Source organism: Callithrix jacchus, chromosome 1 (genome assembly GCF_049354715.1).
Source record: "Callithrix jacchus isolate 240 chromosome 1, calJac240_pri, whole genome shotgun sequence".
In the NCBI taxonomy this organism is placed as follows: Eukaryota; Metazoa; Chordata; class Mammalia; order Primates; family Cebidae; genus Callithrix; species Callithrix jacchus.
In genome coordinates, this window is record NC_133502.1 from 146,426,546 (window position 1) to 146,441,101 (window position 14,556).

General features: G+C 49.1%; 1 protein-coding gene across 2 annotated transcripts in view; it reads right to left on the reverse strand.

Annotated features, from left to right (window-relative positions):
- Positions 1-14,556, reverse strand: part of GABBR2 (gamma-aminobutyric acid type B receptor subunit 2) — a 423,612-nt gene that overhangs the window by 12,783 nt on the left and 396,273 nt on the right. For both annotated transcript variants that reach the window (XM_035253005.3, XM_078373143.1), the window contains 2 exons: positions 8,591-8,701; positions 2,705-2,929 (listed from right to left, as the gene is read on the reverse strand). In XM_035253005.3, coding sequence (XP_035108896.1) covers positions 2,705-2,929; positions 8,591-8,701 — 336 coding nt within the window. The remainder of the gene's footprint in view (positions 1-2,704; positions 2,930-8,590; positions 8,702-14,556) is intronic.

Here is a 14,556-nt window from a genome sequence, read left to right on the forward strand (position 1 = left end):
GTGGGGGCGGGGTTGAAGAGAGACCCCTGGGTCCTTCCTCCCAACCCGCACAGCAGACTCTCCCAGCAGATCCTGCTCTGGAGGCAACAAGAGGCCCCAGGAAGGCCACTGGCTGGGAGTCAGGAGATCTAGGCTCAGGTCAGGCTCTGCCACTCACTTGCGTGTGAACTTGGGCGGGCCCCTTTCTGTCACCAAGCCTCCGTGTCCTTCCTGGCCACTAAGAGTCTGGTCTCCTGACCCTGATGCCACCTGCATCCCAACCAGGGCCCCTGAGGCCTCGCTCCAGCTGCCCAGCACTCTGCCTTAGGCCTTGCTTCTTGTGGAAAAAATAAGCCCTGAGGACGACAGTTGTGACAACAAAGAGACGGAGGAAAGCGAAGGCCGCTGTTCGTTAGACCATTGATGAGTTCTGGAAACAGGCTGGTAGGAGCTCTGTCATTGACAAAAGCTTGTTTTTTAGCAGCTTAAAACAACACGTGGTTATTATCTCACAGTTTCCGTGAGTCAAGAGTCTAGGTGTTGCTTAGCCACATCCAAAGACATTTTGTATAAAAAACAAAAAGTTGCCACTTGACTCTGATCTTACTTGCTTATTCTAGAAAGATCTCTCGTCAAGGCAGGCTCTGGACTCAGCACTGGAAAACAGGAGCTGAGTGACCCATGGCCCCTTCCCACTGGAACCTCATGGTCCAGAGGCGTGGGTTGGGGATAAAGGAAGGACTCAATCTTCACCAGGTCAGCAGGTATCAGGAACAGTGCCTACCACGGTGTCATGGTCTGCTGGGCTCTGAGGAGGATCTGGAGGGATGGGGGAAGGAAACACCAGGGAAGAAGCAGCGTCTGCCAACGCAGGAATGCCTAGGGGAGGTGGAAGGGGAAGAGGAGGACGGGCGATGGAAAGGGTTCTCTGGGGAGATTAGAGGAGACCCGAGGGTCCTGAGAACCAGCCCAACATCAGAAACTTGATCCTGGAGCCAGGAGGACAAAGAGGAGCTACTGAGGGTGATAGAGCAGAGTGACACCATTGAAGTTTGGCTTAGAGAATCATCTGGCCTCTTTTACAGGATGGGAAGAATGTCAGAGGGCAGGCAGAGAAGTCAGTGTTGCCCTGTAGTCTGGGCAGGTGTGGATGACTAAGGGGTGTACACTAGAGGTATTCCAGCGCAGAGCTGACAGTGCCTGGGGGCTGACTGCACGCCCAGGAGGATGGAGCACCATGGGTAGCCTGTTTGCTGAAATGGACCCAGGTGGTCTTTCCTCTCCCCTGTTCTGAGGCAGACGCCCCCAACTTGAGTCAGTAACTCCCCTCTGCAGCTCTATATCCTGTGCCTTCCTTTTTTTAACCCCCCTTGGGAAAGGGTCTCACTTTGTCACCAAGGCTAGAGTGCAACGGCGCATTCTTAGTTCACCATAACCTCTGCTTCTCCAGGATCAAGGAATCTTCCTACTTCAGCCTCCTGAGTAGCAGGGACTACAGGTGTGCACCATGAAGCCTGGCTATTATTATTTTTTTTTTTTCATTTTTAGTAGAGATGGGGTCTCACTGTGTTGCTTAGGCTGGTCTTGAACTCCTGGTCTCAAGTGATCCTCCCACCTTGGCCTCCCAAAGTGCAGGGATTCCAGGCACGAGCCACCATGCCTGGCCACCTTCCTTTACTTTGAGACCCACTGAAGTCAGGCTTCCCTTGACACAGACCACCCCACTGGGGGGGTTCCTAAGAAGTCAAGGTCTCTGGCTCACCTACCCACTGCTAGGTAGGATGATGTTTGAAAAATCTCTCTTCAAGGTGGTCCTGAAGGTCGGACTTCAAATAAATGAAACACGTAAGTGGCTACTACAAATGGTTTCTTTTTGGGACCCAATAATATTACTTCTGTGACTCCACATTAAAGGAACAACTGGAGAAGAGGAAATGTGTTATGTAGAAAAAAATGTTCTATGATAAAATCCAGTGCTCACCAATAGAAGATCAAGTGGATATGTAAATCCTGGAAACTCCCTCAATGACAGTTATGAACGTGAGAAAGGACAAAACATTAAGCAAAGAATAAAATGTGTGCTATAGTTATGACCATGTCTTAAAAAGTATCACCACAGGCTGGGTGAGGTGGGTCATGCCTGTAATCTCAGCACTTTGGGAGGCCGAGGCCAGAGGATTGCTTGAGCCCAGGAGTCCAAGACCAGCTTGGGCAACATAGGAAGACTCCATCTCTATAACAAATTAAAAAATCAGCCAAGTGTGGTGGTGCATGCCTGTAGTCCCAGCTACTTGGAAGGCTGAGGCAGGAGAATAGCTTGATCCCGGGAAGTTGAGGCTGCAGTGAGCCAAGATCATACCACAGCACTCCAGCCTGGGCAGCAGAGTGAGAACTTGTCTCAAAAAAACAAAACAGAACAAAAAAGCATCATCTCCTAGTCATTAAGAGAAAGATGGGAAGGAAACACATCAAAAACATCAGCAGTAAAAAATACCCAAACAAAACGTGACCAGTGATTGATTACTTTTGGGTGGTGGGACTACGGGAGATTTTGGAAAGACCTGGCTTTTGCTACTCTGTATTTTCTGAACTTTCTACATGTGAATTGTTTTCATCACAAGAAAGGAATGGGTAAACCCTTTAGAGAATCAAGAAAACCCAGCAATCCCCGTGCTGGAGTTGGAGGGCAGAGGCCAGGTGGTGGGGCCCGGGCCCGTGCCCGTACCTTCGGTACGAACACCAGGCAGAGGGTGATGGTGCTGCAGAAGATGATGACTAGAGCCACGATGCAGAACTGCACGTTGGGCTGGTCCCGGGTCAGAAAGGAGACGGCGGCCCCGATGATGCACATGATCCCCACGTTGTAGACGCTCATCCCAATGTACTTGCTGTCGTTGAGTGCAGGGATGCTGACGTTGCGGGTCTCCCAAGCTAAGAAACAACCGAACAACTGAAATGGTGAACAGAAAGGGGAGATGATCGTTACCAAGGGGTGGCACACACCTGCTGCTTTGAGAAGCTGTGGAGTGGAGGGTTACTCAGGAGGTGGGCTGCAGGGAGGGAGGGTGGGGGGCCTTGCTGTCAGCCAGGTCTTCTGGATGTTACCATCTGTCTCCACTTGTGGCTCTGCTGAGTGGAGTCCTGCCAAGGAAATGCAGATTGGGGTTGTGACAGCTGTCCTGTTCTCCTGCACCCCTGTGACTGCTTCATGCACAGACCTGCCTGAGGCCACGGTGGAAGGGAACTTCAGATAAGATCTCAACCTTCTCCCCCATTCTCTAGGGAAGACTAAGGCTGAGAGGGGGTAAAGGGGTCTGCCCAAGGCCACACAGCAGTATGGTAGCAAAAGTGGGCTGTGTTTCTAGTTCAGTTCAGTCTTTTTTTCTATTACACTAAGCGGATCATTGCTCTTGTGTCTGGGACTTTTACTGTCCCCGGGGGCACATAGACACCCAGAATAGAGACTACATTTTCCAGCTGCCCTAGAGGCTAGGCGTGGTTTATTGCTAGCTTCTGGACAATGCCTGTAAATAGAAGTGGTGTGCATATGTTCTGGGAAGTGGTTTTTTTTTTTTTTTTGAGACGGAGTCTTGCTCTGTCACCCAGGCTGGAGTGCAGTGGCACGATCTCAGCCCATTGCAACCTCCGCCTCCCGGAGGTGGAGCGATTCTCCTACCTCAGCCTCCTGAGTAGCTGGGATAACAGGCACCCGTCACCATGCCTGGCTAAGTTTTGTATTTTTAGTAGAGACGGAGTTTCACCATGTTGGTCAGGCTGGTCTTGAACTCCTGACCTCATGATCCACCCACCTGGGCCTCCCAAAGTGCTGGGATTACAGGTGTGAGCCACCGTGTCCAGCCGGGAAGTATCTTTAAAGGGAAGACGTGTTGTGTTTCCGCCTTCCTAACAGCTGGAGTGGAATGTGATGGGTGGGTAAGACGGTGCTTCAGCATCCGTCTTCGATTATAAAGGCATCTTAGACTCTGACGTGGAAGCTGTGTAACGATGACGTAGGGGCCACAAGATGCAAGAAGCTGAGATTCTGGGAGCCTTACACCGGCCCTAGATTACTTACTTCTGGACTAGGTTTACCTGAGAGGAAGATCTCCTGTCTCTTCAACCATTATTATTTTAGGTTTTTCTGTGCCTTGCAGCTCTACTCCTAACCAATAGATGTCTTGACAGAAACAGACAGGGTAGAGGCCAACTATGATCTGAAGCTGGGTGTTGAGGGTTTAACCCTTACGGGTGGTCTCAGGGGAGAGCAGGCTGAGGGACAGTGCCGGTGGGTGTAGGGCAGAATGCTGTCGTGGTGGGCAGGAAGAAGAGCCAAGCTGGCTGACTGCTACAGGGGTCTCTGCTTTAGTGCAGCCCCCACCAAAAGGTCTTCTCATCAAGGCCCCTCTTCCCTTTGGCTTCAGCAGGGCAGCTCTGGGCATCTGACAGCTGCGTGAACCATTTAACATCACACCGAGGACCCGTGTTTAGAGATTTGTTTGGCACACTGTCACGTGGTAGAAGCAGGGCTGGGCACAAGGCGGGGGGATATGGAACCTGCTTTGCCATCCGTTGGCTGGGTGACCTCATTTCACCTCTCAGGACCTCAGTTTCAATATCTGTGGACTGGGGCTAGTAATAATAATATCCATCTCACAGTGTTTCTGTGTGGATGAAATGGGAGGATGGATGTCAAAGGACTGTGTAGAACGAAATGTTCTGTATGAAGGTTAAGTTCAATGCCATTTTGTAATTGATCTTATTTTATACAACCATGATTGTTTTCCTCTCCCTTGTCCTTTATCCTTTCACTAAATGTGTTATCTCACAGCCTGATTTATTCCTTTTTAAAAATCCCCTTTAAAAGGGGGAACTAGGCCAGATGTGGTGGCTCAGGCCTGCAATTCCAGCATTTTGGGAGGCTAAGGCTGGTGGATTACCTGAGGTCAGGAGTTGGAGACCAGCCTGGGCAACGTGGTGAAACTCTAACACTTTAAAAATACAAAAATTAGCCAGGTATGGTGGTGCATGCCTGTAATTCCAGCTACTTGGGAGGCTGAGGCAGGAGAATCGCTTGAACCCAGGAGGTGGAGGCTGCGCTGAGCAGATATCGTGACACTGCACTCACTCTAGCCTGGGTATCAGCTTGAGTGAGACTCTGTCTCGATAAATAAAATAAAATAGGGAACCAGGAGCCCAGGAACCAGACACTGAGTGAGAGAAGGAAATCAACAGCCGTTGAAAGCCTATTCTGTGCTGGTTCCTTTACCCACGACCCACTGTGATCCCATGGTAGCTGTGCCAACTTGCAGAGGAGGAAGCAGAAGAGGCTTGGCTAGGTGAGGCGACCTGCCTGGGGTCCCCCAGCATGAGTGTCAGGGCTGGATGGGCATCTGAACTTGGGCTCTCTGACCGGGAGTCAGCGTGTCCTCCTATCAGCTGTGCTGCCGATGGACCACCTAGCCACTGGGAGGGTCTCCACATTAAGTGTGGGCTACTCTGGGGACCTGGTAGTTGGCTGTAGATCTCTAAAGAGTGTCAGAGGAAACACAAAGTAACTTGTTCTTGGGCTCTCAAAAAGGAGAATGAGGGTTCATGGGCACAAGTTACACTGAGGATTAGGAAGAACTTTCTAGAAAAGCATTCCATGTGTGGTGGACTGAATATGGCCCTAAAAGATATGTCTACATCTTAATTCCTGGAAACCGTGAATGTGACCTTATTTGGGAAAAGGATATTTGCAGATGTAATTAAGGATCTTGAGATGAGATCATCCCGGATTTTCTGAAAGGGCCCCAAATCCAATGACAAGTGTCCTTATATGGGACACTTCTCTCCTTGGGGAGAAGAAGAGAAGGCCATGTGGAGACAGAGGCAGAGACTAGAGTCACGCGGTCACAAGCCACGGCATGCCTGGAGCATCAGGCACTGGAGAGGCAAGGAAGGATTCTCCCCTGGAGGCTTCAGAGGGAACACAACTCTGCCTGATTTTGGACCTCTGGCCTTCACAACTTGGAAAGAATACATTTCTGTTTGTTTTTTTAAGCCACTGTTTTGTGGTAACTTGTTATAGTAGCCAAAGGAAACTAACACATCATCCATGAATGGCACAGGCTCCTCTCAAGAGGGTGAGCTCCCATCACTGGAGGTACAGAAGCAGTTAGTGAGGGAATGCTTGTTGGGGACTGCTCAGGGTGGGCTGGGGGTTGGGGCCAAAACATGTGACAGTGGGGTGGACCCAAAGGGCTGTGTATGCTCTTCCCAGCCCTGAAATTCTGTGGTTCTAAAACAGGAGTAGGGGGGTGGCAGTGGGATTTTATTCACAAACCTTAAGGAGGTTTTAGTCATAAACCAGGAGGCTGTGGACAGTTCCTTGCACATTCTAAATGGTAAAGCATTTGTGCTATCAAATACAGCTTTTGCTGCCATGAGCTGGCTGAAGGTATTAGCTTCACTGTGAGAGATACAGTCATCACTTATCTCCAACCACTTTGGAAGTAGGTGGGAGAAGATAACGAATGATCAAAACATTACAGATGAATCCAGTTTAAAGATGTCAATATGATTCACCATAATCTAATTTCACAGAATGAGTCTCAGAATCAAGAAACATCAAGGCCAGAAGGATCCTGGAGAGAGTCTAGTTCCACTCTCTTTATTCAGCCAGGGTTGGGGAAGCACATGACATGCCTTCCCACGACAGGGAGCTTGTCCTCCTTAGGGGCTCCACGGCATCTGTGGACAGTGCTCCCCGTTATAAGAATCCATTTTTACATGGGGATGGAATCTGCCTTCTAGCAACTTTGCTTGGGGCTGACAGTTCTGCCCTCAGGTCTGTGCCACCCATTACTGACAGCTCTTCCAAGCTTCTGTTGATTATGAGTGTGTCCTTTGGCCAGTCCTCAAGTTCTTATTTCTATTCTGGGTACCTCATGTTGACACCCCAAGGGTCATTACCTGGTGCTTGGATTGCAGCCCAGCGGTCCTGTTGCTTGCATGGGAGCTCAAAAGACTTCTACAGAAAACCATAATGGGATGTCAACTGGTATGAAGTGGGGACCAATCATTGCCTACAATCCTCTTACATATCCTTCTGGCATGGCCTCTCAAAGGACACAGGATCAATTGCTAATACTTCTCTGAAGTGGCAACAGGTAAGAATGCATTTGAGCAGCACGAGAGATCCCAGTTGATTTGACTTTCGGAGAGGGCTTCATTTTTGGCCTCTAAGTGGGGTCACACCGGGGTGAATGGTGACTCAGCCTTCCGGTGGAGAGATCTGAGGAGGGTGCAGTGACCAGTTTCGTGTCATGGAGGGCTCTGAATGGAAGCATGGTTTATATAGGATATAGGATATAGGAGAGAAGATTCAAGGATCAGCCTGGGCTGAGATATGTGGAGCTGACCTTTCAAGTTCTTTCTAACATTGGAATTTCACAATTGGGGGCTTGGTATGTGATCTTTGATTTTTTTTTTTTTTTTTTTTTTTGAGATGGAGTTTCGCTCTTGTTGCCCAGGTTGGAATGCAACGGCCCGATCTTGGCTCACTACAACCTCCGCCTCCCAGGTTCAAGCGATTCTCCTGCCTCAGCCTGCTGCGTGGCTGGAATTACAGATATCCAGCACCACACCCAGCTAATTTTGTATTTTTAGTAGAGACACGGTTTTGCCATGTTGGTCAGGCTGGTCTCGAACTCCTGATCTTAGGTGATCCACCCACCTCGGCCTCCCAAATTTCTGGGATTACAGGCGTGTACCACCATGCCTGGCATGATCTTTGATTTTAAAAGATGAGCAAAGTGGAAAGAGTGCTGGGTTTTGGAAACTGGAGGTTACTAGATAGCTTTTGGCAAATCATTTAGCCTCTCTGTGGCTTACCCTCCTCATCTATCTTTTTTCCTTTTTTTTTTTTTGAGACAGAGTCTTGCTCTGTTGCTAGGCTGGAGTGCAGTTGCACGATCTCGGTTTACTGCAACCTCCGCCTCCTGGGTTCAAGCGATTATCCTGCCTCAGCCTCCTGAGTAGCTGGGATTACAGGCGTGCCCCACCACACCCAGCTAATTTTTAGTAGAGACAGGGTTTTACCCTGTTGGCCTCGATCTCCTGACCTCATGATCCGCCCTGCCTTGGCCTCTCAAAGTGCTGGGTTTATAGGCATGAGCCGCCATGCCCAGCCCCTCTTCATCTATTAAGTGGGGATGATCCCGCCCACCTCCCATGGACTTAGGGAGGTTCTGCTGAAATGCTGGATATGAACATGCATTGGATGGCGGCAGACTGCTCTTCCTGGGAGCACTGCAGTGACAGCTGTGAGGCACAGCCTCTGGTTTTTGGGTTACTCTCTGGTTAAGATCTTGATTCTGACACTTACTAGCTGGATGAGCTTGGGCAAGACACCAAGCCTCAGTGTCAGTTAAATGAGGATGCTATCTGTACCTATCTCATACAGTTGGTGCCAAAATTGAGATGGCAAGTGGCAGGAACTGGGTCCACAGAGAATGACTGCTTAGTCATGGAGGCTCTGTTTATTTTTACATTGATGAAGGCCCCTGGGAGACAGAGGCTCAACAGAGAAGTGCCCCCCACCCAACTCTGTCTCCTGTTCTGCACCTACCATGAGAAGTCCCTTGTAAGCATAGACAATGCCAAGCCAGATGGTCATATGGGTGTTCTCACAGTGCTCCAGGAGAGGACGAATGGAGATATCCCGTCCTGCTGGGTCCGGCTGTGTAAAGAGAAAACAGAAACTCCAGGGATGGCGCAGGGCACTCTTCCAGCAGCAGGGTCCTTTGAGAGCCCTTTTCCCTCCTTGAGCCATAGCCAATACCTCTGTTCAGTGGGCCATTTGGACTACATCTCTCTTCCTAAGGTGTGGAGCCCAGGCCTCCACTAGCGTTGACTGCCTTCTATTTGTTGGTAGCAATTCAACCCTGCATTCCAGTTCTCTGCATAATTCACGCCTCTCCAATTTGAGTCAGAGCTCCTGAGGGTAGAAACTGGGTCACTTCTGTGCCCCTAGGATCTTACACAAAACCTGGCCCAATGCAGGTACCTCTCATATTTGTTGAAAGGCTGAGGGTGAGAATGTGGTATAAAGTTAGGCCAGGAGGTCTTCAGGTATCTCTGGGTTTACCTCTGCAACTAGAGATATAGGATATACTGGCCTGGCCAAGCCTGGGGTCTGCCAAACCCTTTTGAGGAGACCCTCTTGTCCACAGTCCCATTGCTGGAGCAGTGATGGCAGCCATGTTATGTACCACATGACTCATCCTTGGCCAGAGCTGACTGGACAAAGAATGGGTACCTGACCCCAGGCAGTCAATAAGAGGCTTCTCAGATACCTGTGAGCTTTCCTCCTGCAAAGTGCTCTACCTAACGAGGGTTGATGGAGGGGATCCTTCCCAGAGGATTCTCTCTGGCAGGAACTTGAATTGGGAAACTCTGGGAGATAATTGGCCAGAAGGTGGCAACAGGACAAAAAGATATCCAGAGAATGAAACAGTATCTACTGTATATTTACTTGTTTCTGACCCATTTCAGAGTAAGTTGCAGATATCCTGACCCTTCATCCCTGAATATCTTAGCATATATTTCCTAAGGATAAGGGGATTTTCTTACACAACCACATACACTTACTAAATTCAGAAAACATAACACTGATACGGTATATTATCTAACATACTATCCATTTTCAAATTTGGCTCAATCATGTCCTTAAAGCAACTGTGGTTTTTCCAGTGCAGGATCCAATCCGGGATCATTATTGTACTTATGTGTCTTTGGTTTCCTTTAATCTCAAACAATCGTTCAGCCTACGCTGGTCTTTCATGTCATTGTTTCTGAAAAATCTAGTTCAGTTATTTTGTAGAAATCTCTCAATTTGGGTTAGCCTGAATGTTTTATATTCAGGGTTTATGCATTCTTGGCAGGAATCCTACATAAGTAGGAGTCACATCAGGGGGACGTGGTAGCACTTTGTGACGTTACCTGTGATCACTTGGTTGACACAATGTCTGTCAGATATCCATTTGAAAGGTATCACTACCCCCTTTGTAATTGATAAATAATCTGTGGCAGCTACTTTGAGACTGTGTGAGTATCCTGTTCCCATAAACGTTCACTCAGTGGTTTCAGCAACCATTGATAATTCTTACCTGAGTCATTTATTACTTTGGCAGCTGTGAAATGGTGATTTTCTAACTCTACCATTCTATTTAAACACTTGGCATTCTACTGCAAAGGAGAGCTTTCCTTTCCTCCCATTTATTTAGTATATCAGTATGTTCCTTTTTTTTTTGAGACAGCATCTCTGTCACCCAGGCTGGAGTGCAGTGCCATGATCTCTGCTCACTGCAAACTTTGCCTCCCGGGTTCAAGCAGTTCTCATGTCTCAGCCTCTCAAGTATCTGGGATTACAGGCACCCATCATCATGCCTGGCTAATTTTTATATTTTCATTAGAGATGTGGTTTCACCAAGTTGGCCAGGGTGGTCTTGAGCTCCCAACCTCAGGTGAGCCACCTGTCTCGGGCTCCGAAAGTGTTGGGATTACAGGCCTGAGCCACCATGCCCGGACTAGTATGTTTCTTTTAGATTCAATGTCTTATAGTCCTTTGCTATCATAGTCATGTTGATGCTTAAATTTTTCCAGATTTGGCAGTGGAAAACTCCACGCTGCCTTCCATGTTCTTTCCACATGTCCCCATCATTTTTTGGGCACTTTCTTACTTCTTGGCACAATGATTCCAGCACTCCTTGCACTTTTCTTGCTCCCAGCCTTGCAATCAACCATTTCTCCAAGGAGCTCTGGTTCTTTTTAGTGGATAATGGTGTTTAGAAACCAAGATGTAGGCACTTGATGGTCTCACTGTCCCTAAGTTGTCACTACTTCCAAGCTCTTTATAAAATCAATCAATCAATCAATCTGTCTAGATAAGAGCCAACACTGCAGAGTTCTTGCTATCTGTCTGTCTGTCTGTCTGTCTGTCTGTCTAGGTAAGAGCCAACACTGCAGAGTTCTTGCTTACCTTCCCCACTCCATATTTTCATCTCTCTCCTCCACAGCGGAATCCCTAGCTTCGAACAACATCAAAGTATTTACTCATTTGTTCAGTCCTATATTAGCCACTAAATAGTTGCAGAATTGATACATCCATATCACTGCCAATCACAAACTAAGTAAAGTAGAGGATTCCTTTGCAATCTGTTTGCCACTGAGAGTATATCACCAAATAACTGTGTTCAGGATGCTATATTCTGATGGAGTTGTGCTGTTGAGGCCCAGGGTAAAGCCACACTCCTAAGGGTAAGGCATGGGCATTCCTAGAGTCCATCATTAGGAAGAAGGGGTACTCTGATGGGACACAGGGGTAGAAGGCAGGCCTTAGACAGGTGGGGTTTTAAAACTATTTTTTTGGTCTTGCTCTCCAGGCGTGGCCCTTGAAAGAGGCAATGGCCTGGGCTTCTGTGAGCTGGGGGAAAGATGGTGTTCCCATGTGGAAGCAGGAGGAGCTAGGAGGGGTGGGACCTGGGGGTTGTGACCAGATCATCCTGCTGTGTGTTCTCTCAGGCTTGATTTCCCTTTTGCTGTCCCAAGCCACAGAAAGACTTAGCTTGACCTCTTTGAGTCCATGTGCATTGAGTCCACATGTGGGCTGGAGAGCTAGAGGGACAGCATGGTTTCCTGAAGGCTCTGCAGTGAGAAACGCCACAAAGGAAGGTGATCTCCGGCAACTAAAGTCAGAATGGCCATGGGTGGAGATTTCGCTTTCACTCCTACCCGCCCAGGGCCTGGGCTGTATTTTATTAAGGGCAATGGGAGTTTCCTGACATGCTTTCATTGTTTAATTAAGGTGACAGAACTGGTTTGGTCGCAGGGTCAACAGTGACTTAGTGGCAGAATCTGGGTTTTCTCCAATGTGTGACAATCAAGCTGACATCAGAATGCAGTAGCACAGACCCATTCCAGTTATGCATGAATGGCAAACCCATTAGTGATCGTGTCTGTTCTTCTACAATGAAGAGCAGTAATTTATGAGAATCTTAGATTCTCAGTGTGGAGAAAACTGGCTGTCATACACCATTGCTCAATAGGGAGAAATTGACAAGGGTTGTCTGGCTTACACCCCAGTGGCAGGGAGCCCCTCCCTTCTGCTCCCGGTGAGGTGGTACACAGTGTTCACTGAGCCACAACCTTCTCCTCCTGGACCTCCACTCAGTGAGGCTCATTTCTCCCCTGGGGTTCCCCAGAATAATTCCAAGCTCCATCTTTGAGTCTGGACACCTTCTGCAGGAGGGAAGACCTACAGAGAGGGGCCACACCACTGTGCCTTCCTCCACAAGGCCACCTTGTCTGTCAGCCTGCTCGAGTCTACCACTGCTCTGTAGGCTTAGAATTGAGCTCGGCACTCCAGGTGGTGCTCTGGAGTGCTGAGCAAGTCAGCCTGACCTCTTGCTCCGGATCTCCTTGGCGTTCTACATAATCTTCCACCAGTGATTCATATGTTCCTTAGGGTTGACCAAGACTCATCAGTAGCTTTCACAGAACTTCTGCTAGCTGTCTGTACTTCCCTCTGCTGCTGACATTCCAGCCTGGCTACCTTTCCCTTTCTCTTAGCTGCTCCCCTTCCCCCAACCCCATTCTCACTGCTCTGAACTCTCTGAATCCTGAAATATGAATTCTTTTCTGGCCTTTCAGTTCTGCACCCATCTCAGCAGTCTTATGCAGGGTCCTGGCAGGAGGGTAGCAAACACCGTGAATCACTGAGAGTTCAGAGGAGTCAGTGGTCCTGGGGTAGCCGAAGTGCTCCCACAGCCACCATCCCCCACTCAGGCTCGGATCCAGAAAGAAACTGCAGAACTCTTTTCATCATTAATGTTGTCTTTATGCAGCCCCATCTCCCTGTCATAGGACACATGTCACAGTGGCAGGGGTTGGGATAGCTTTGGGAGTGATGAAGTTCCTGTTCCCGTGAGGCTGGGGATGGGCATCTGGAAGAAAATCAAGTGGCTCCTGCACTGAACCACAAAGCAGCCTGTACAGGCCGTGCACGCTGTCTGATTCATCCTGGTTCTGCCTGAGCCTGGGGTTCGCAGTGTTCTGTGCAGCCACACACAGGGAGAGACGCACCTGAGCATGCGGCCGGCAGGGGCAGGTGGGCCACCCACCCGCCAGTGCTTCCTTGCCATTGTCGTGCACCAAAGGACCACTAGAGGGAACCAAAGAGCCATGTGAAGGGTCCAGCCTGCTGGAGGGTAACTCTGCTGGGGACATGGAACTACTGTGGCTCAGTGGGGCTGGAAACGGTGAAGCTGTCAGCAGCATCTCATGCTACTCTGGAAGGGACCCACTGACCTTACACGAGGGCAGATTTCCAAGCACCATGGAGGACTCCCCCACTTGTGGGGCAGCTGTTGGGGCTGCTGGGGAAGAACTCAGGCTAAACTTGGGCACTGCACTCGGCCTGTTCCCAGTGTGGACTGTCCATGCAGGCTAGGGCCAGCAAGCACAGGGCACTGACCCCTGCAGACATGAGAGTCAGAGGCTAAGCCCAGGCTTCAGCCTCTTTTCTGAACAGTACAACATTTGCACTTCTCTTGCTCCGGATAGCTGGCCTGCAAAATTTTTCAGCTTGCCTTTTTTCTTATTTTTCTTTCTTTCTTGTTGCTCTCTTTGGCAATTGCCTAATAAATCATTCATTCATTCACTCAGTGCATGACTGTTAAGCACTACTATTTGCTAGATACTGTTCTGGGCATGGGGCATGTAGCAATAATCTGGATAGACAAAGCCCTGTCCTCGTGGCTCTCCCATTCCAGTAAGACCAGGACAGCTCCCATGAGAGGCAGCCTGAGAGAGAAAGAGGGCTGACTTCACCTGATAACATCAGCCATAAGGACACCAAGAGCTGCCTTATCATGAGTGACAATGATGTGCTCATTGCTGGGTTGGGAACTCTATACCCATCACCTTGTTGAAGTCATAAAAATCCAACAAGGTGTTACACTCATTTCACAGATGAGGAGACAGAGGCACAGAGAGAGAAGTAACTTGCCAACGATTTCCAGCTAGTATGTCTTGGGCTGAGATTAAACCCAGGTGTGTCTGATTCTCAAACCAGTGCTCCTTCCCCCTTCACTGTGAGCCTTCCCCGAGGTGCCCTCTCACATGCATCATGTGAGACTGGCTCTATAAACTGCAAAGTGCTTATCTGAGGGAGGAAGAACTTAATGATTAGACATTCAATAGTGGCTTCCCTGAAGCCCCCAGAGCTTTAGGATGAAGGCTTTGGTACTGTGAGCTGAACTCAGGCTGATAAAATGCTCTTTCCTGCCTGGCAGGGCGCCGTGCCCAGCAGTGTGGCCACACGGATGTCGGACGGCCAGAAGATGGAAGTGCTCACACCTGACTTCTGGTCAGGCTGCTGCTCAGCAGGAGGCACGCAGAAGCTGCCCGGGAAAGCCTCTCCCATCTGTGCAGCAAAAGGAGAGCAGCTGGCCCGAGAGTCCCTCTGCATAATGCAATTACTCACAATGTAGGTCAGTGGCCCCTGCAAACATCCCGCTCTGTCCGGTTGCAAAA